The sequence below is a fragment of the Aquarana catesbeiana genome, linkage group LG09, assembly GCF_042186555.1.
Source record: "Aquarana catesbeiana isolate 2022-GZ linkage group LG09, ASM4218655v1, whole genome shotgun sequence".
Lineage (NCBI taxonomy): Eukaryota > Metazoa > Chordata > Amphibia > Anura > Ranidae > Aquarana > Aquarana catesbeiana.
The window spans coordinates 3,143,700-3,166,086 of NC_133332.1; the positions used below are offsets into that span (position 1 = coordinate 3,143,700).

At 47.2% G+C, this 22,387-nt stretch overlaps 1 protein-coding gene across 1 annotated transcript in view; it reads right to left on the reverse strand.

Moving 5' to 3' along the window:
• LOC141107389 (connector enhancer of kinase suppressor of ras 2-like) overlaps positions 1 to 22,387 on the reverse strand; it is a gene marked incomplete in the record, with an annotated part of 546,558 nt that overhangs the window by 70,075 nt on the left and 454,096 nt on the right. The window contains 2 exon segments of the mRNA XM_073598089.1: positions 2,911 to 2,959; positions 9,715 to 9,749. Of these exon segments, the coding sequence (XP_073454190.1) occupies positions 2,911 to 2,959; positions 9,715 to 9,749 (84 nt within the window).

Consider the following 22,387-nt stretch of genomic DNA (forward strand, 5'->3'; position numbering starts at 1 on the left):
CAGAACAATCCCCCCAATACACGATCCGGGGGGGGCGAATGATACAGAACAATCCCCCAATACACGATTCGGGGGGGGCAAATGATACAGAACAATCCCCCCAATACACGATCCGGGGGGGGCGAATGATACAGAACAATCCCCCAATACATGATCCGGGGGGTGAATGATACAGAACAATCCCCCAATACACGATCCGGGGGGGGCGAATGATACAGAACAATCCCCCGATACACAATCCGGAGGGGGGGGGCAAATGATACAGAACAATCCCCCAATACTCGATCCGGGGGGGGGCGAATGATACAGAACAATCCCCCAATACACGATCCGAGGGGGGGGGCGAATGATACAGAACAATCCCCCAATACACGATTCGGGGGGGGCAAATGATACAGAACAATCCCCCCAATACACGATCCGGGGGGGGCGAATGATACAGAACAATCCCCCAATACACGATTCGGGGGGGGCAAATGATACAGAACAATCCCCCAATACACGATCCGGGGGGGGCGAATGATACAGAACAATCCCCCAATACACGATCCGGGGGGGCGAATGATACAGAACAATCCCCCAATACTCGATCAGGGGGGGGGCGAATGATACAGAACAATCCCCCAATACACGATCCGAGGGGGGGGGCGAATGATACAGAACAATCCCCCAATACACGATTCGGGGGGGGCAAATGATACAGAACAATCCCCCAATACACGATCCGAGGGGGGGGGGGCGAATGATACAGAACAATCCCCCAATACACGATCCGAGGGGGGGGGCGAATGATACAGAACAATCCCCCAATACACGATTCGGGGGGGGCAAATGATACAGAACAATCCCCCAATACACGATCCGGGGGGGCGAATGATACAGAACAATCCCCCAATACACGATCCGGGGGGGGCGAATGATACAGAACAATCCCCCAATACACGATTCGGGGGGGGCAAATGATACAGAACAATCCCCCCAATACACGATCCGGGGGGGGCGAATGATACAGAACAATCCCCCAATACACGATTCGGGGGGGGCAAATGATACAGAACAATCCCCCAATACACGATCCGGGGGGGGCGAATGATACAGAACAATCCCCCAATACACGATCCGGGGGGGCGAATGATACAGAACAATCCCCCAATACTCGATCCGGGGGGGGGCGAATGATACAGAACAATCCCCCAATACACGATCCGGGGGGGCGAATGATACAGAACAATCCCCCAATACTCGATCAGGGGGGGGGGCGAATGATACAGAACAATCCCCCAATACACGATCCGAGGGGGGGGGCGAATGATACAGAACAATCCCCCAATACACGATTCGGGGGGGGCAAATGATACAGAACAATCCCCCAATACACGATCCGAGGGGGGGGGCGAATGATACAGAACAATCCCCCAATACACGATTCGGGGGGGGCAAATGATACAGAACAATCCCCCAATACACGATCCGAGGGGGGGGGGGCGAATGATACAGAACAATCCCCCAATACACGATCTCCCCCAATACACGATCCGGGGGGGGCGAATGATACAGAACAATCCCCCAATACACGATCCGGGGGGGGCGAATGATACAGAACAATCCCCCAATACACGATCCGGGGGGCGAATGATACAGAACAATCCCCCAATACACGATCCGGGGGGGGCGAATGATACAGAACAATCCCCCAATACACGATCCGGGGGGGGCGAATGATACAGAACAATCCCCCAATACACGATCCGGGGGGGGCGAATGATACAGAACAATCCCCCAATACACGATCCGGGGGGCGAATGATACAGAACAATCCCCCAATACATGATCTGGGGGGGGGGCAGAAGCTCATGTGGAAGAGATCTGGGGGATGTTTTTGTGGCGTGAAGGAGCCTTCGCTGTACTGAGGTTTGGTGCGTTTTTGGTGCGTTTTGAGCTTCTGCGTTTCATTCGTTTTTTTCGGGTCATTCGTTATGATGGCGATTCGTAAATTTGTTAATTCAAAAAATCGAAAATAAGAAAGAAAATCCGAAAATTCCAAATAATAGCGAACTATTAAATTTATAGGAATTGGAATTTCCTTTCAATTTAATTCGGAACTTCGGAGAAATTCCTTCCGTTCACTAAACAGCCAAATATGAAAGGAAATTCCAACACCTAGAATGTAATACTTATTATTATTTCGGATTTTCGAATTTACAAATTGAAGAATTTTTGAATGATCGAATTTATGAATAATCTGAAAAATTCGTCCAAACAGGTTTTCGTTAATTTCGAATGTTTCTGAATGAACAAATTTTTCAAAATTCATAAAAAAACGAATTCGGAACGAAACGAATTGCACATGTCTAATCCTGACGCCTTTGCTTTTCGCTGTATCGGGGGGGTCTGGCGCGTTTCTGATGCGTTCCGGGGCTTTTTTGACGCGCTTTACCTGCGCTCCAGTGCAGCTCTGTGCAGGAAGAATGCAGCGTGTTCTTTTTTTTTCTCTGGAACCGGAACGCACTGGAACTGCGGGCACCGCTGTGAACCATAGAAGACCACGTAACCTTCTATGCATTTTTGATGCAGAAATAAAAAGCCCCGAAACGCATGTGGTGCGAACTGACCCTGAAAAGAAAACAGGAAAAAAAAAAAGCATCTGGAAAGCAGCCGGAAACGCATCCAAAACGCACCGGAACGCGTCGAACACGCGCATGCAGAAATTCTTCCGGAACGGATCCGGGGGATTTCTTTTGTGGTGTGAAGGAGCCCATCCGAGTCCCTGATCCGGAATCAGCATGTGGCCAGTGAAGTCAGAGGCACTGCAATAAGTATTGCTGATTGACACAGCCAGGCAAACAGCATTTTCAGTCACGTCATTCCTCCGATAATCTGCATGAGGTGAGAGAACGGCGGGAATATTACCTTCCTCATCGATGTGTTTCCCTGACGCTCCGCCGCAGAACCCGGATACCTGGAAGAGGACAGAAAACGCGTCAGAAGAGCGACATTCCATACAATGTATCAGATCAGACTGTATAGGAAGATTAAAGGGTTACTCCACCCACAAGTGACCTCCCAGTTATAGGCGGAGCCACACATGGACCATGTGCGATAATAACCAGTTCAGCCCTGACCCCGCCCCCCTATGTCCCCCATTGGACCAGAGCCATTGCGACATTCTGCAATAGGCCTAATGACTCTGCGATAACTTTGTCATTACAATGTGACTTTGTATCTCTCTATCTCCCATCTGATCAATGTTTATAAACAATGTTACTTTGTATCTCTCTATCTCCCGTCTGATCAATGTTTATAAACAATGTTACTTTGTATCTCTCTATCTCCCGTCTGATCAATGTTTATAAACAATGTTACTTTGTATCTCTCTATCTCCTGTCTGATCAATGTTTATAAACAATGTTACTTTGTATCTCTCTATCTCCTGTCTGATCAATGTTTATAAACAATGTTACTTTGTATCTCTCTATCTCCCGTCTGATCAATGTTTATAAACAATGTGTCAGATGGTATTTTGCAGCTCCTGTATTTGCCCCCAGAAGGAGAGGACATAGAAGACACGTCCTGAGCTCCTTGTGTTGGATGTATTTGGTATGTCTGGGATCAGAGCTGATATTTGTGTCTCCTTTTTATCCGGATGTTTCTATAGAATGACTGAGGAGCGCTCTGCAGACCCTCCACTCTACTGTGCAGCCGGCACCGCTCTCCACTCTCCACAGCCGGCACCGCTCTCCACTCTCCACAGCCGGCACCGCTCTCCACTCTGCACAGCCGGCACCGCTCTCCACTCTCCACAGCCGGCACCGCTCTCCACAGCCGGCACCGCTCTCCACTCTCCACAGCCGGCACCGCTCTCCACTCTCCACAGCCGGCACCGCTCTCCACTCTCCACAGCCGGCACCGCTCTCCACTCTGCACAGCCGGCTCGCTCTCCACAGCCAGCACCGCATCTCCACTCTGTACAGACCACACCGCTCTCCACTCTGCACAGCCGGCACCGCTCTCCACACTGCACAGACCACACCGCTCTCCACTCTGTACAGACCACACGCTCTCCACTCTGCACAGCCGGCACCGCTCTCCACTCTGTACAGACCACACCGCTCTCCACTCTGTACAGACCACACCGCTCTCCACTCTGTACATCCGGCACCGCTCTCCACTCTGTACAGCCGGCACCGCTCTCCACTCTGTACAGCCGGCACCGCTCTCCACTCTGTACAGACCACACCGCTCTCCACTCTGTACAGCCGGCACCGCTCTCCACTCTGTACAGCCGGCACCGCTCTCCACTCTGTACAGACCACACCGCTCTCCACTCTGTACAGACCACACCACTCTCCACTCTGTACAGACCACACCGCTCTCCACTCTGTACAGACCACACCGCTCTCCACTCTGTACAGACCACACCGCTCTCCACTGATCACAAAATATTGTTCATGGTGACAGGAAGTGCCGTCCGCTTCCTATGCGGAGATTCTCTCCATCTACAATCAGACGTCTGTCTGCAGATTATGGAGATCTTATCACTGAATAGATGACAGGAGAGACGTCATCCATCCCATCCCATCCATCCCATCCCATCCATCCCATCATCCTCCATCCCATCCCATCCTCCATCCATCCCATCATCCTCCATCCATCCCATCATCCTCCATCCCATCCCATCCTCCATCCATCCCATCATCCTCCATCCCATCCCATCCTCCATCCATCCCATCATCCTCCATCCATCCCATCCCATCCATCCCATCATCCTTCATCCCATCCCATCCTCCATCCATCCCATCATCCTCCATCCCATCCCATCCTCCATCCATCCCATCATCCTCCATCCCATCATCCTCCATCCATCCCATCCTCCATCCCATCATCCTCCATCCATCCCATCCTCCATCCCATCATCCTCCATCCCATCATCCTCCATCCATCCCATCCTCCATCCATCCCATCATCCTTCATCCCATCATCCTCCATCCATCCCATCATCCTCCATCCCATCATCCTCCATCCATCCCATCCTCCATCCCATCATCCTCCATCCATCCCATCCTCCATCCCATCATCCTCCATCCCATCATCCTCCATCCATCCCATCCTCCATCCATCCCATCATCCTTCATCCCATCATCCTCCATCCATCCCATCATCCTCCATCCCATCATCCTCCATCCATCCCATCCTCCATCCCATCATCCTCCATCCATCTCATCCTCCATCCCATCATCCTCCATCCATCCCATCCTCCATCCCATCATCCTCCATCCCATCATCCTCCATCCATCTCATCCTCCATCCCATCATCCTCTATCCATCCCATCCTCCATCCCATCATCCTCCATCCCATCATCCTCCATCCCATCATCCTCCATCCCATCATCCTCCATCCATCCCATCCTCCATCCCATCATCCTCCATCCATCCCATCCTCCATCCATCCCATCATCCTCCATCCCATCATCCTCCATCCATCCCATCATCCTCCATCCCATCATCCTCCATCCATCCCATCCTCCATCCCATCATCCTCCATCCATCCCATCCTCCATCCCATCATCCTCCATCCATCCCATCCTCCATCCCATCATCCTCCATCCCATCATCCTCCATCCATCCCATCCTCCATCCCATCATCCTCCATCCATCCCATCCTCCATCCCATCATCCTCCATCCATCTCATCCTCCATCCCATCATCCTCCATCCCATCGTCCTCCATCCATCCCATCCTCCATCCCATCATCCTCCATCCCATCATCCTCCATCCATCCCATCCTCCATCCCATCCATCCCATCCTCCATCCCATCATCCTCCATCCATCCCATCCTCCATCCCATCACCCTCCATCCATCTCATCCTCCATCCATCCCATCATCCTCCATCCCATCATCCTCCATCCCATCATCCTCCATCCCATCATCCTCCATCCCATCATCCTCCATCCATCTCATCCTCCATCCCATCATCCTCCATCCATCTCATCCTCCATCCCATCATCCTCCATCCATCTCATCCTCCATCCCATCATCCTCCATCCCATCATCCTCCATCCCATCCTCCATCCCATCATCCTCCATCCATCTCATCCTCCATCCCATCATCCTCTATCCATCCCATCCTCCATCCCATCATCCTCCATCCCATCATCCTCCATCCCATCATCCTCCATCCCATCATCCTCCATCCATCCCATCCTCCATCCCATCATCCTCCATCCATCCCATCCTCCATCCATCCCATCATCCTCCATCCCATCATCCTCCATCCATCCCATCATCCTCCATCCCATCATCCTCCATCCATCCCATCCTCCATCCCATCATCCTCCATCCATCCCATCCTCCATCCCATCATCCTCCATCCATCCCATCCTCCATCCCATCATCCTCCATCCCATCATCCTCCATCCATCCCATCCTCCATCCCATCATCCTCCATCCATCCCATCCTCCATCCCATCATCCTCCATCCATCTCATCCTCCATCCCATCATCCTCCATCCCATCGTCCTCCATCCATCCCATCCTCCATCCCATCATCCTCCATCCCATCATCCTCCATCCATCCCATCCTCCATCCCATCCATCCCATCCTCCATCCCATCATCCTCCATCCATCCCATCCTCCATCCCATCACCCTCCATCCATCTCATCCTCCATCCATCCCATCATCCTCCATCCCATCATCCTCCATCCCATCATCCTCCATCCCATCATCCTCCATCCCATCATCCTCCATCCATCTCATCCTCCATCCCATCATCCTCCATCCATCTCATCCTCCATCCCATCATCCTCCATCCATCTCATCCTCCATCCCATCATCCTCCATCCCATCATCCTCCATCCCATCCTCCATCCCATCATCCTCCATCCATCTCATCCTCCATCCCATCATCCTCCATCCCATCATCCTCCATCCATCCCATCCTCCATTCCATCATCCTCCATCCATCCCATCCTCCATCCCATCATCCTCCATCCATCTCATCCTCCATCCCATCATCCTCCATCCCATCATCCTCCATCCATCCCATCCTTCCCGGAATCTCAGGATTGGGGGGTGGAGCCAAATCAGGACCCGGAATGAGGGGGGGTTAATGACACCCCCTCCCCATTCCTCACAAGGATTCAATACACAGAGCACATCCATCATACATCCCATACACAATACACAGAGCACACCCAGCATACAGAGCACACATAGTACACATACCATACACAATACACAGAGCACACATCCCATACACAGTACACAGAGCACACCCAGTATACACAGAGCACACCCAGTATACACAGAGCACACCCAGCATACACAGTACACAGAGCACACCCAGTATACACAGAGCACACCCAGTATACACAGAGCACACCCAGCATACACAGTACACAGAGCACACCCAGCATACACAGTACACAGAGCACACCCAGCATACACAGCGCACACCCAGTATACACAGAGCACACCCAGCATACACAGTACACAGAGCACACCCAGCATACACAGAGCACACCCAGTATACACAGAGCACACATCCTATACACAGTACACAGAGCACACCCAGCATACACAGTACACAGAGCACACCCAGCATACACAGTACACAGAGCACACCCAGCATACACAGTACACAGAGCACACCAAGCATACACAGAGCACACCCAGTATACACAGAGCACACATCCTATACACAGTACATAGAGCACCCCCAGCATACACAGTACGCAGAGCACACCCAGCATACACAGTACACAGAGCACACCCAGCATACACAGAGCACACCCAGCATACACAGTACACAGAGCACACCCAGTATACACAGAGCACACCCAGCATACACAGTACACAGAGCACACCCAGCACATAGAGCACACCCAGCATACACAGAGCACACCCAGCATACACAGTACACAGAGCACACAGAGCACACCCAGCATACACAGTACACAGAGCACACCCAGCATACACAGAGCACACATCCCATACACGGTACACAGAGCACACATACAATGCACCATACAGAGCATACACAGTACATAAAACACAGAGCACACAGAGTACAGCAAACACATAACATATACAACACAGAAAATACACATCTCACACTGCACAGAGCACACACCATACTTGCTGCAGAACATATACAGGATACAAAGCACAGAGCATGCACGGTACCTAAAACACACAGCATATATTGTACACAGAGAACACACAAAATTCACAGTACATAAAACACAGAGCATACATAACATACACAGCACAGAGCACACATCATACACAGCACAGAGCACACATAACACACATCATACACATCACAGAGCATACATAACGCACATCATACACATCACAGAGCACACATAACACTCATCATACACATCACAGAGCACACATAACACACATCATACACATCACAGAGCACACATCATACACATCACAGAGCACACATAACACACAACATACACATCACAGAGCACACATAACACTCATCATACACATCACAGAGCACACATAACACTCATCATACACATCACAGAGCACACATAACACTCATCATACACATTACAGAGCACACATCATACACATCACAGAGCACACATAACACACACCATACACATCACAGAGCACACATCATACACATCACAGAGCACACATAACACACATCATACACATCACAGAGCACACATAACACATGTCATACACATCACAGAGCACACATAACACACATCATACACAGCACAGAGCACACATAACACACATCATACACAGCACACATAACACACATCATACACATCACAGAGCACACATAACGCACATCATACACAGCACAGAGCACACATAACGCACATCATACACAGCACAGAGCACACATAACGCACATCATACACAGCACAGAGCACACATAACACACATCATACACATCACAGAGCACACATAACACACATCATACACATCACAGAGCACACATAACACACATCATACACATCACAGAGCACACATAACACTCATCATACACATCACAGAGCACACATAACACTCATCATACACATCACAGAGCACACATCATACACATCACAGAGCACACATAACACACATCATACACATCATACACAGCACAGAGCACACATCATACACATCACAGAGCACACATAACACACATCATACACATCACAGTGCACACATAACACACATCATACACATCACAGAGCACACATAACACACATCATACACAGCACAGAGCACACATAACACACGTCATACACAGCACAGAGCACACATAACACACATCATACACAGCACAGCACACATCATACACAGCACAGAGCACACATAATACACATCATACACATCACAGAGCACACATAATACACATCATACACATCACAGAGCACACATCATACACATCACAGAGCACACATAATACACATCACAGAGCACACATGCAGCACCCACAGGTTATGTGATGATAATTGATATATATTCCGTATTTACAGTAAATGACGGCGTTGTGCGGTTCTCAGGAATATCGTCTTCTATTAGTGAGGAGTCATTATATCGGATCGGACAGATTTCAGAAGCCGAACGTTTATAAATCTGATCCCCAGAAAGCTGAAACCACCATAAAATCCAATGACAGCTGTGACCCCCCCATAGACCTCGGATGGGGAGCTCAGAACTCCAATCAGAATATAAGGACGATGAATTACCTCTCAGTGTCTCCCCCGATCGTGTCCGTCGCTCTCTGCAAAACATAAAATGAATAACGATCAGCATGTGATGAGTAAAGACAGAGAAAAAAAGTGAAGTGAGACAACAAAATGGTCAGAAGATTGTGACAGAGGAGCGCCGTGTGCGTCCAGGAAGTGTCAGAGAACGTGTGTGACCACACGAGGCTGATCTGTGTGTGTGTGTGCAATCAGCTCACAACTAGACATGTGCAATTCATTTCCTTCCAAATTCCTTTTTCAATGAAATTCTGAATATTCGGAAATATCCAAATGAACGAAAGACTCTTTTGTTGCATGCATACAAAAACTAAAAGAACGCAAATCCAAAAATTCAAAATATCGAAAAATGATTCAACCTACAAGTTTAATGAATCCATTACATTCAGATAATTTTGTTTTTTGGATTTTCTATTCTAATTAAATTAACTATTATTATAGTTTTTATTATTATTATTATTATTATTATTAAATAATAATAATAAAACAACTCTAATAAACTATAAACTATTCAATTATAAGTATTGGAATTTGCTTTCAAATTATAATTAAATAACTATAATTATAGGTTTATTATTATTATTATTAATAAATAATAATAATAATAATAATAATAATAAAACTATAATAAACTATACAATTATAGGTATTGGAATTTCCTTTCAAATTATAAATAAATTAATAAATATAATTATAGTTTTTTTATTATTAAATAATAATAATAAACTATAATAAACTATAAACTATTAAATTATAGGTATTGGAATTTCCTTTCAAATTATAATTAAATAACTATAATTATAGGTTTATTATTATTATTATTATTATTATTATTATTATTATTAATAAATAATAACAATAATAATAATAATAATAATAATAATAATAATAATAATAATAATAATAATAATAAAAACTATAATAAGCTATACAATTATAGGTATTGGAATTTCCTTTCAAATTATAATTAAATTAATAAATATAATTATAGTTTTTTTTTTATTATTAAATAATAATAATAAACTATAATAAACTATAAACTATTACATTATAGGTACTGGAATTTCCTTTCAAATTATAATGAAATAACTATAATTATAGTTTTTTTTTATTATTATATAATAATAATTATGATAATAATAATAATAATAATAATAATAAAAACTATAAACTATTAAATTATAGGTATTGGAATTTCCTTTCAAATTATAATTAAATAACTATAATTATAGGTTTATTATTATTATTATTATTATTATTATTATTATTATTATTAATAAATAATAACAATAATAATAATAATAATAATAATAATAATAATAATAATAATAATAATAATAAAAACTATAATAAGCTATACAATTATAGGTATTGGAATTTCCTTTCAAATTATAATTAAATTAATAAATATAATTATAGTTTTTTTTTTATTATTAAATAATAATAATAAACTATAATAAACTATAAACTATTACATTATAGGTACTGGAATTTCCTTTCAAATTATAATGAAATAACTATAATTATAGTTTTTTTATTATTATATAATAATAATTATGATAATAATAATAATAATAATAATAATAATAATAAAAACTATAAACTATTAAATTATAGGTATTGGAATTTCCTTTCAAATTATAATTAAATAACTATAATTATAGTTTTTATTATTATTATTATTATTAAATAATAATAATAATAATGATAAAACTATAATAAACTATAAACTATTAAATTATAGGTATTGGAATTTTCTTTCAAATTATAATTCAATTAATAAATATAATTATAGTTTTTTTTATTATTAAATAATAATAATAAACTATAGTAAACTATAAACTATTACATTATAGGTATTGGAATTTCCTTTCAAATTATAATTAAATTAATAACTATAATTATAGTTTTTTTTTTATTATTATATAACAATAATAATAATAATAAAAAAAATATAATAAACTATAAACTATTAAATTATAGTTATTGAAATTTCCTTTCAAATTTGCCCGTTACTGAATGTAACGAATACGAATTTATCCGAAGTTATGAATGCCGATCATAACGAATAATCGGACGTTTGATGTCGCTTCCGCCCTCCAATGCTATGAAGTCGATCAGGGGGCCGTCTTCCCCTCACTCGGCCTCCAGGCAGTGAGGGGAGAGGAAACGATCGGCTCCGGTAAGCGGTGGAGACGGCAAGAAAGCGGTGAGAGGGGGGGGGGCCCGCCGCTGAGACCACATTTGTCTGGAAGAGGACAGTCCGCCATTTTTAAAAATACCGGGGTTATGGGAGCTGCTGCCATAACGATATTTAACGTCAATTTAGCGCCGTAGAACGACGGCGGCTGCTCCTTAAGTAGCTGAAGATCGAACTGAAGATGTGAATAAATGTGTTTGATTTATGGAAAGTGGCAGCAGATGCAGACAATGAATGCAGGAAGAGGACGGCCGCAGCAGCACTACTGTGCTAGACCTCATATAAGAAATGTGAGAACGGGAAGAGGAACTAATTGTGTCAAGACAGCAAAACTCTGCTGAGCTGGTGACACAAAGTGTGGATCTGAAACTCATCACCACAAATCACAGTACTAAAAATATACAAGACAATATATACCGTATGCCTGTGTGGTGTATATACTGTATATATATATATATATTATACAAACACACATCTCATTTATTTATTAAACTTGTGCGGTTCGTTTCGAGTAAATATTCGGATTAATTTTTCATTATTCGGAGACTCGGATATATCCGAATACCCGAAATACGGTATAAACAACGTTTACCGAATTCTCCGAATAACCAAAACGAAATTTGTCAAAATTTGGGAAATTCGAATCCAATTTTACATCGAACTTCAATCGAATTCGAACTGTAAACATATTTCTGAAATGGAAGCCCCGGGTGTGATATTAGAAGCACCGTTTGGAAATAATTGCTGTTTTTTTTTTCTTTGTTAAGCCAAAAGGTGATCTAAAAAGTAATTGGAATCATTTGATGAAGATTTTTCTTTTGTTTGTTTCCACCTGCGAATCGAAAAAATGAAAATTTTTCGATTCGACCGATTCAAAATGTATCAATTCGAACGAGTTGAAAAAAAAAAAAAAAAAATTCAATGAAATTTTGAAAAAGACCTAAAACAAATCCCGAATACAAATTCTGAATACTAACTGAACGGATTTAACTGAATTTAACAAAACTATACACAGTATCTGACAAAAGTAAGTACACCCCTCAGTGACATTTGTGTAAATCTTTTCTTCTCTCTTTTCATGTGACAACACTGAAGAAATGACACTTGTCTACAATGTAAAGTAGTGAGTGTACAGCTTGTATAACAGTGTAAATTTGCTGTCCCCTCAAAATAACTCAACACACAGCCATTAATGTCTAAACCGCTGGCAACAAAAGTCAGTACACCCCTAAGTGAAAATCTCCAAATTGAGCCCAAAGTGTCAATATTTTGTGTGGCCTCCATTATTTTCCAGCACTGCCTTAACCCTCTTGGGCATGGAGTTCCCCAGAGCTTCACAGGTTGGCTGCACAGGTTTATGTATTTTTCAGTTTGTTTGCGCCCCCCCAAAAAATTTTGAGCACCAGCAGCCACTGTCCCAACCTGAACTTGAACCTCAACCCGAGCCCCAACCTGAATCTCAACCTGAGCCCCAAACTGAACCTCAACCTGAGCCCAACCAGAGCCCCAACCTGAACCGCAACCTGAACCTCAACCAGAGCCCCAACCTGAACCACAACCTGAACCTCAACCAGAGCCCCAACCTGAACCACAACCTGAGCTCCAGCCTGAGCCCCAACCTGAACCACAACCTGAGCTCCAGCCTGAGCCCCAACCTGAACCACAACCTGAGCTCCAGCCTGAGCCCAAACCTGAACCACAACCTGAGCTCCAGCCTGAGCCCAAACCTGTACCGCATCCTGAACCTCAACCAGAGCCCCAACCTGAACCGCAACCTGAGCCTCAACCAGAGCCCCAACCTGAACCACAACCTGAGCCCCAGCCTGAGCCCCAATCTGAACCACAACCTGAGCCCCAGCCTGAGCCCCAACCTGAGCCCAACCAGAGCCCCAACCTGAACCCAGGGGCGGATCCAGGGGGGGGGGCAATGGGGCAATTGCCCCCTCCGAGAAATGCGGGTGAGTCAAAGTCAGAGAGCCGGCGAGAGAGCCGCCGGGCGGCTCCGTAGGTGTCAGAGCCGGCGAGCAGCTCCGTAAGTGAAAGAGCCGCCGGGCGGCTCCACAGGAGAGCGACAGCGGGCTGGCCTGGAGGCTCAGGTGATGAGATGTGCCGGTGCCGCTCGATGTGTGAGTGGGCTGCTGGCCAATCAGGGAGCCGGCGGGCGGGGGAGCAGAGAGATGACATCATCTCTCACCGCCCGGCGCCCACCCTGCATCCCTGCAGTTCCCTCCTCACCATGCAGGCAGCTGCGGCAGCAGAGAGATTACATCATTTCTCTGCTGCCTGTCTCTGGGACACAAGAGACCACCTTAGCAGGTGGCAAGTGACAATCTTCATCTGGTGACAGGCAACCTGGCAAGTGACAATCCGCAACATGTGGCAGGCGACGTGGCAAGTGACAATCTGCATCTGGTGACAGGTGACGTGGCAAGTGACACACTCGGGGCTCCCACTGATTCTGCATTATGGTGAGTTAAACTATTTAATTTTTTATAACAATGTAATAATAGTAATAATGCGCTTCAATCATCCTGACACCATAACAACCATGTTGCCGTGATGATTGAAGCGCCAACACCAGCCATTTCCCCGATAGATGTACCCCAAAAAAAAATATTTTCTGGCAGTGCCCCTCCCGAGACTAGACTCTGGATCCGCCCCTGCCTGAACCTCAACCAGAGCCCCAACCTGAACCCTAACGTAAGCCCCAGCCTGAGCCCCAACCTGAGCCCAACCAGAGCCCCAACCTGAACCTCAACCAGAGCCTCAACCTGAACCTCAACTAGAGCCCCAACCTGAACTACAACCTGAGCCCCAGCCTGAGCCCCAACCTGAGCCCAACCAGAGCCCCAACCTGAACCTCAACCAGAGCCCCAACCTGAACCTTAACGTAAGCCCCAGCCTGAGCCGCAACCTGAGCCCAACCAGAGCCCCAACCTGAACCTCAACCAGAGCCTCAACCTGAACCTCAACTAGAGCCCCAACCTGAACCTCAACCTGAGCCCCAAACTGAACCTCAACCTATGCCTCAGCCTGAACCTCAACCTGAGCCCCAACCTGAGCCCAACCTGAACCGCAACCTGAACCTCAACCAGAGCCCCAACCTGAACCTCAACCAGAGCCCCAACCTGAACCACAACCTGAGCCCCAGCCTGAGCCCCAACCTGAACCGCAACCTGAACCTCAACCAGAGCCCCAACCTGAACCTCAACCAGAGCCCCAACCTGAACCACAACCTGAGCCCCAGCCTGAGCCCCAACCTGAATCTCAACCTGAGCCCTAAACTGAACCTCAACCTATGCCCCAGCCTGAACCTCAACCTGAGCCCCAACCTGAGCCCAGCCTGAGCCGCAACCTGAGCCCAACCAGAGCCCCAACCTGAACCTCAACCAGAGCCTCAACCTGAACCTCAACTAGAGCCCCAACCTGAACCTCAACCTGAGCCCCAAACTGAACCTCAACCTATGCCTCAGCCTGAACCTCAACCTGAGCCCCAACCTGAGCCCAACCTGAACCGCAACCTGAACCTCAACCAGAGCCCCAACCTGAACCTCAACCAGAGCCCCAACCTGAACCACAACCTGAGCCCCAGCCTGAGCCCCAACCTGAACTGCAACCTGAACCTCAACCAGAGCCCCAACCTGAACCTCAACCAGAGCCCCAACCTGAACCACAACCTGAGCCCCAGCCTGAGCCCCAACCTGAATCTCAACCTGAGCCCTAAACTGAACCTCAACCTATGCCCCAGCCTGAACCTCAACCTGAGCCCCAACCTGAGCCCAACCAGAGCCCCAACCTGAACCTCAACCAGAGCCTCAAGCTAAACCTCATCTAGAGCCCCAACCTGAACCTCAACCTAAACCTCAACCAGAGCCCCAACCTGAACCACAACCTGAGCCCCAACCTGAACCACAACCTGAATTTCAACCAGAGCCCCAACCTGAACCTCAACCAGAGCCCCAACCTGAACCACAACCTGAGCCCCAGCCTGAGCCCCAACCTGAGCCCAACCAGAGCCCCAACCTGAACCTCAACCGGAGCCACAACCGGAACCTTAACCTAAGCCCCAGCCTGAGCCCCAACCTGAGCCCAACCAGAGCCCCAACCTGAGCCTCAACCAGAGCCCCAACCTGAACCTCAACCTGAGCCCCAACCTGAACCTCAACCAGAGCCCCAACCTGAACCACAACCTGAGCACCAGCCTGAGCCCCAACCTGAGCCCAACCAGAGCCCCAACCTGAACCTCAACCGGAGCCCCAACCGGAACCTTAACCTAAGCCCCAGCCTGAGCCCCAACCTGAGCCCAACCAGAGCCCCAACCTGAGCCTCAACCAGAGCCCCAACCTGAACCTTAACGTAAGCCCCAGCCTGAGCCCCAACCTGAGCCCAACCAGAGCCCCAACCTGAGCCTCAACCAGAGCCCCAACCTAAACCTCAATCTGAGACCCAACCTGAACCTCAACCTGAGCCCCAGCCTGAGCCCCAGCCTGGGCCCCAGCCTGAGCCCTAACCTGTACCTCAATGTGAGCCCCAACCTGAACATCAACCTAAGCCCCAACCTGAACCTCAACCTGAACCCCAACCTGCATCTCAACCTGAGCCCCAACCTGAACCCCAACCTGCACCTCAACCAGAGCCCCAACCTGAACCTCAACCTGAGCCCCAACCTGAACCTCAACCAGAGCCCCAACCTGAACCACAACCTGAGCACCAGCCTGAGCCCCAACCTGAGCCCAACCAGAGCCCCAACCTGAACCTCAACCGGAGCCCCAACCGGAACCTTAACCTAAGCCCCAGCCTGAGCCCCAACCTGAGCCCAACCAGAGCCCCAACCTGAGCCTCAACCAGAGCCCCAACCTGAACCTTAACGTAAGCCCCAGCCTGAGCCCCAACCTGAGCCCAACCAGAGCCCCAACCTGAGCCTCAACCAGAGCCCCAACCTAAACCTCAATCTGAGACCCAACCTGAACCTCAACCTGAGCCCCAGCCTGAGCCCCAGCCTGGGCCCCAGCCTGAGCCCTAACCTGTACCTCAATGTGAGCCCCAACCTGAACATCAACCTAAGCCCCAACCTGAACCTCAACCTGAACCCCAACCTGCATCTCAACCTGAGCCCCAACCTGAACCCCAACCTGCACCTCAACCTGAGCCCCAACCATGAGTGTTCCATCTTTGATATCACTTCTGTACTGGAAATATCACCATGGTTTGGAAGAACTGATTCTACAGAATGTTCTATATTTCTGTTACATAATATTTCCCTCCTGACTCAGCACTTTCCAGATCTGTACATAGGAAGAAGTCATCAGCTGGCCGTGTTCATGGAAAGTGAGTGATGCAACCTGATTGGTATTTACAGGAAGAAAACCCAGATTTTGTTTTTTTTTAAAGGGAAAGTACAGTGCATTACCAGCCAGCATACATCTTCAGTTCAATATTTATTTTTTATTTTTTTACATTATTGCATAGTTCCATAGTTGGTAAGGTTGAATAAAGACACTGGCCCATCCATATTAGATGTAGAAATTTGTGGGTTAGTCAATTGAAACACGGTAGATTCCATCTTCAATCGCTCAGCCTGCTTACTGTTGAGATATACAGTGAAACCTCGGATTGCGAGTAATGTGGTTTACGAGCGTTTCGCAATACAAACTATTTAAAAAAAAAAATCCTGACTCAATTTGCGAGCGTTGTCTCGCAAGACGAGCAGGAGTCAAGCCGCTGGGGTGTGCAGTACCGCATTTGGCCAGAGGTGCGGGGGTACCGGAGACACTTGGAGACACTCGGGAACTGAGTGTCTCTGGTGCCCCCGCACCTCTGGCCACATGCAGTACTGCATACCCTGGTGCCCCCGCACCTCTGGCCACATGCGGTACTGCATACACTGGCGCCCCCCGCACCTCTGGCCACATACAGTACTGCATACACCAGCGTTATTTTATTCTCCAGGGTGTCTGCTTTCAGAAGATATATCATGATTCAGGCCTAAAATGATTTTTTAAACGTGTGCAAAAAAACCCCCCAAAAAACCCCTCCGCTATATTGATGACCTTTGTCCGCCGCAGGTATCCAAAACTTCTAGTGTGCGGAATACCCCCCGCCCCCCGCCAGTCCCTATAGGTCCTAAAAGCTTCTTCATTTCTTCATCCCTTTTGATTTTGATAACATTTTAACGTTTAAATGTCCAAATATTCAAATATTCACAGGCATACGGGGCGCAGCCCCCCTAATCCATGCGCCCGGCCCCTAATCTATATGCGTGGCGCCGGACGCATGAATTTCAATGGGGTTTTTTATTTTTGAATCACATGATTAGTGCCGGAGCACTGCGCCCCCCGAGCCCACCCAATTGCGTGACAAATATCGAATTAATATTCGCCAACGTCTTCCTGTTCTCTCCTCCCGGTCCTGAGATCTGATTGGCCGCGAGTCCAAAGTCCTGATTGTCCGGAAGGAGAAGCAACCGCCGGGACTCGGGAGGAGACGCAGGGGGGGCAAGCCACCGAAGCCGCGACCTGGATGGGGTAATTGCTGGGCTGGCGGGCGATGGGCAAGCGGAGCGGCGATTGAGCAATGGGGAGGGTGGCGATCGATCGATCACCGGGGCTGGTTGGCTGGCTTGGGTCACCCCCCCTCCCCCCCAAGAAAATTGAGCACCAGCCGCCACTGCATTTGGCACAGTGAACGTTCTCCTAATTTTTTTAGGATGTATCCCTTACGTTTGGAAGTTTTTCTAGGACTTACTGTATCTCTAAAAAAACTTCTGAATGTAAGAGATACCTCCTAAAAAAAAACTTCAGTATCTCTTACATTCAGAAGGTTTTTTTAGGATGTACAGTATCTCACAAAAGTAAGTACACCCCTCACTGTTTTGTAAATCTTTTCTTCTATCTTTTCATGTGACAACACTGAAGAAATGACACTTGTCTACAATGTAAAGTAGTGAGTGTACAGCTTGTATAACAGTGTAAATTTGCTGTCCCCTCAAAATAACTCAACACACAGCCATTAATGTCTAAACCACTGGCAACAAAAGTCAGTACACCCCTAAGTGAAAATGTCCAAATTGGGCCCAAAGTGTCAATATTTTGTGTGGTCACCATGATTTTCCAGCACTGCCTTAACCCTCTTGGACATGGAGGTCACCAGAGCTTCACAGGTTGTCACTGGAGTCCTCTTCCCCTCCTCCATGATGACATCACAGAGCTGGTGGATGTTAGAGACCTTGCGCTCCTCCACCTTCCGTTTGAGGATGTCCCACAGATGATCAATAGGGTTTAGGTCTGGAGACATGCTTGGCCAGTCCATCACCTTTACCCTCAGCTTCTTTAGCAAGGCAGTGGTGCTCTTGGAGGTGTGTTTGGGGTGGTTATCATGTTGGAATACTGCCCTGCGGTCCAGTCTCTGAAGGGAGGGGATCATGCTCTGCTTCAGTATATCACAGTACATGTTGGCATTCATGGTTCCCTCAATGATCTGTAGCCCCCCAGTGCCGGCAGCACTCATGCAGCCCCAGACCATGACACTCCCACCACCATGCTTGACTGTAGACAAGACACACTTGTCTTTGTCCTCCTCACCTGGTTTCCGCCACACACGCTTGTCACCATCTGAACCAAATACGTTTATCTTGGTCTCATCAGACCACAGGACATGGTTCCAGTAATCCATGTCCTTAGTCTGCTTGTCTTCAGCAAACTGTTTGTGGACTTTCTTGTACATCATCTTTAGAAGAGGCTTCCTTCTGGGATGACAGCCATGCAGACCAATTTGATGCAGTGTGCGGCGTATGGTCTGAGCACTGACAGGCTGACCCCCCCACCCCTACAACCTCTGCAGCAATGCTGGCAGCACTTATACGTCTATTTCCCAAAGACAACCTCTGGATATGACGCTGAGCACGTGACCTCAACTTCTTTGGTGGACCATGGTGAGGCCTGTTCTGAGTGGAACCTGTCCTGTTATACCGCTGTATGGTCTTGGCCACCGTGCTGCAGATCAGTTTCAGGGTCTTGGCAATCTTCTTATAGCCTAGGCCATCTTTATGTAGAGCAACAATTCTTTTTTTCAGATCCTCAGAGAGTTCTTTGCCATGAGGTGCCATGTTGAACTTCCAGTGACCAGTATGAGAGAGTGAGAGCGATAACACCAAATTTAACACACCTGCTCCCCATTCACACCTGAGACCTTGTAACACTAACGAGTCACATGACACCGGGGAGGGAAAATGGCTAATTGGGCTCAATTTGGACATTTTCACTTAGGGGTGTACTGACTTTTGTTGCCAGCGGTTTAGACATTAATGGCTGTGTGTTGAGTTATTTTGAGGGGACAGTAAATTTACACTGTTATACAAGCTGTACACTCACTACTTTACATTGTAGACAAGTGTCATTTCTTCAGTGTTGTCACATGAAAAGATAGAAGAAAAGATTTACACAAATGTGAGTGAGGGGTGTACTTACTTTTGTCAGATACTGTATCTCTTACATTCAGAGCCCTCAAGTGCTTAAAAAGGTCCTGTCAGTACATTTCAGTGATGATTCTCATTATTGGATAATCCTTCTTTAGGACGTATCTCTTATTCCGCACATTACATACACATGACTGGCACCCGAGCAGAACTCATCGGAGGTGACCAGACTTGTCCTTCTACACATGGAAGGCTTGGGCCCGGGACAGATTATTCCGGTAGGTCCTCCTAGAAAAGACCTCAGAGTTTTTATGATCAGGAAGGTCTTGTTGAGGGAATCGGTGATATGTAGCACCTATTAAGCTCGGGGGTCTCCGGAGGTCACAGCGGCCCATAAAGATAGAAGATTCTGCAGGATTAAAATGTTTCCATAATAATGATAAGTTTCTAGTGAAGACATTGCAGGGCCGTCGGCCGGTACGATTCTGACCTTGCTGCGGTAAATCAGGTTTTTATGACGGCAGTAAAAGAAGTTTCCAGGTCTGATATTATGGAGAAGAGATGTGAGCGTTCACTATAGAGGGGTCCATGGCAGGTATATTGTTATAGGGTCCAAATAAAATATATACAATGTAACATGTGTGTCCCACTAAAGTCACAATACCTGTATGTCCTTTATATAAAACCCCCAATAGTCATAATATTCCTCTATATCAGTGTGTCATTGTTCTGGGGGCCCCAAGTGTCAGGGTGTCATTGTTCTGGACCCCCAAGTGTCAGGGTGTCATTGTTCTGGACCCCCAAGTGTCAGGGTGTCATTGTTCTGGACCCCCAAGTGTCAGGGTGTCATTGTTCTGGACCCCCAAGTGTCAGGGTGTCATTGTTCTGGACCCCCAAGTGTCAGTGTGTCATTGTTCTGGGACCCCCAAGTGTCAGTGTGTTATTGTTTTGGACCCCCAAGTGTCAGAGTGTCATTGTTCTGGACCCCCAAGTGTCAGTGTGTCATTGTTCTGGACCCCCAAGTGTCAGTGTGTCATTGTTCTGGGACCCCCAAGTGTCCGGGTGTCATTGTTCTGGACCCCCAAGTGTCAGGGTGTCATTGTTCTGGACCCCCAAGTGTCTGGGTGTCATTGTTCTGGGACCCCCAAGTGTCAGGGAGTCATTGTTCTGGACCCCCAAGTGTCAGGGTGTCATTGTTCTGGACCCCCAAGTGTCAGGGTGTCATTGTTCTGGGACCCCCAAGTGTCAGGGTGTCATTGTTCTGGGACCCCCAAGTGTCAGGGTGTCATTGTTCTGGACCCCCAAGTGTCAGGGTGTCATTGTTCTGGACCCCCAAGTGTCAGTGTGTCATTGTTCTGGACCCCCAAATGTCAGTGTGTCATTGTTCTGGACCCCCAAGTGTCAGTGTGTCATTGTTCTGGACCCCCAAGTGTCAGTGTGTCATTGTTCTGGGACCCCCAAGTGTCAGTGTGTCATTGTTCTGGACCCCCAAATGTCAGGGTGTCATTGTTCTGGACCCCCAAGTGTCTGGGTGTCATTGTTCTGGACCCCCAAATGTCAGCGTGTCACTGTTCTGGACCCCCAAGTGTCAGTGTGTCATTGTTCTGGACCCCCAAATGTCAGCGTGTCACTGTTCTGGACCCCCAAGTGTCAGTGTGTTATTGTTTTGGACCCCCAAGTGTCAGGGTGTCATTGTTCTGGACCCCCAAGTGTCAGTGTGTCATTGTTCTGGGACCCCCAAGTGCCAGTGTGTCATTGTTCTGGGACCCCCAAGTGTCAGGGTGTCATTGTTCTGGACCCCCAAGTGTCAGGGTGTCATTGTTCTGGACCCCCAAGTGTCAGTGTGTCATTGTTCTGGACCCCCAAGTGTCAGTGTGTCATTGTTCTGGGGGCCCCAAGTGTCAGTGTGTCATTGTTCTGGACCCCCAAGTGTCAGGGTGTCATTGTTCTGGGACCCCCAAGTGTCAGTGTGTTATTGTTTTGGACCCCCAAGTGTCAGGGTGTCATTGTTCTGGACCCCCAAGTGTCAGGGTGTCATTGTT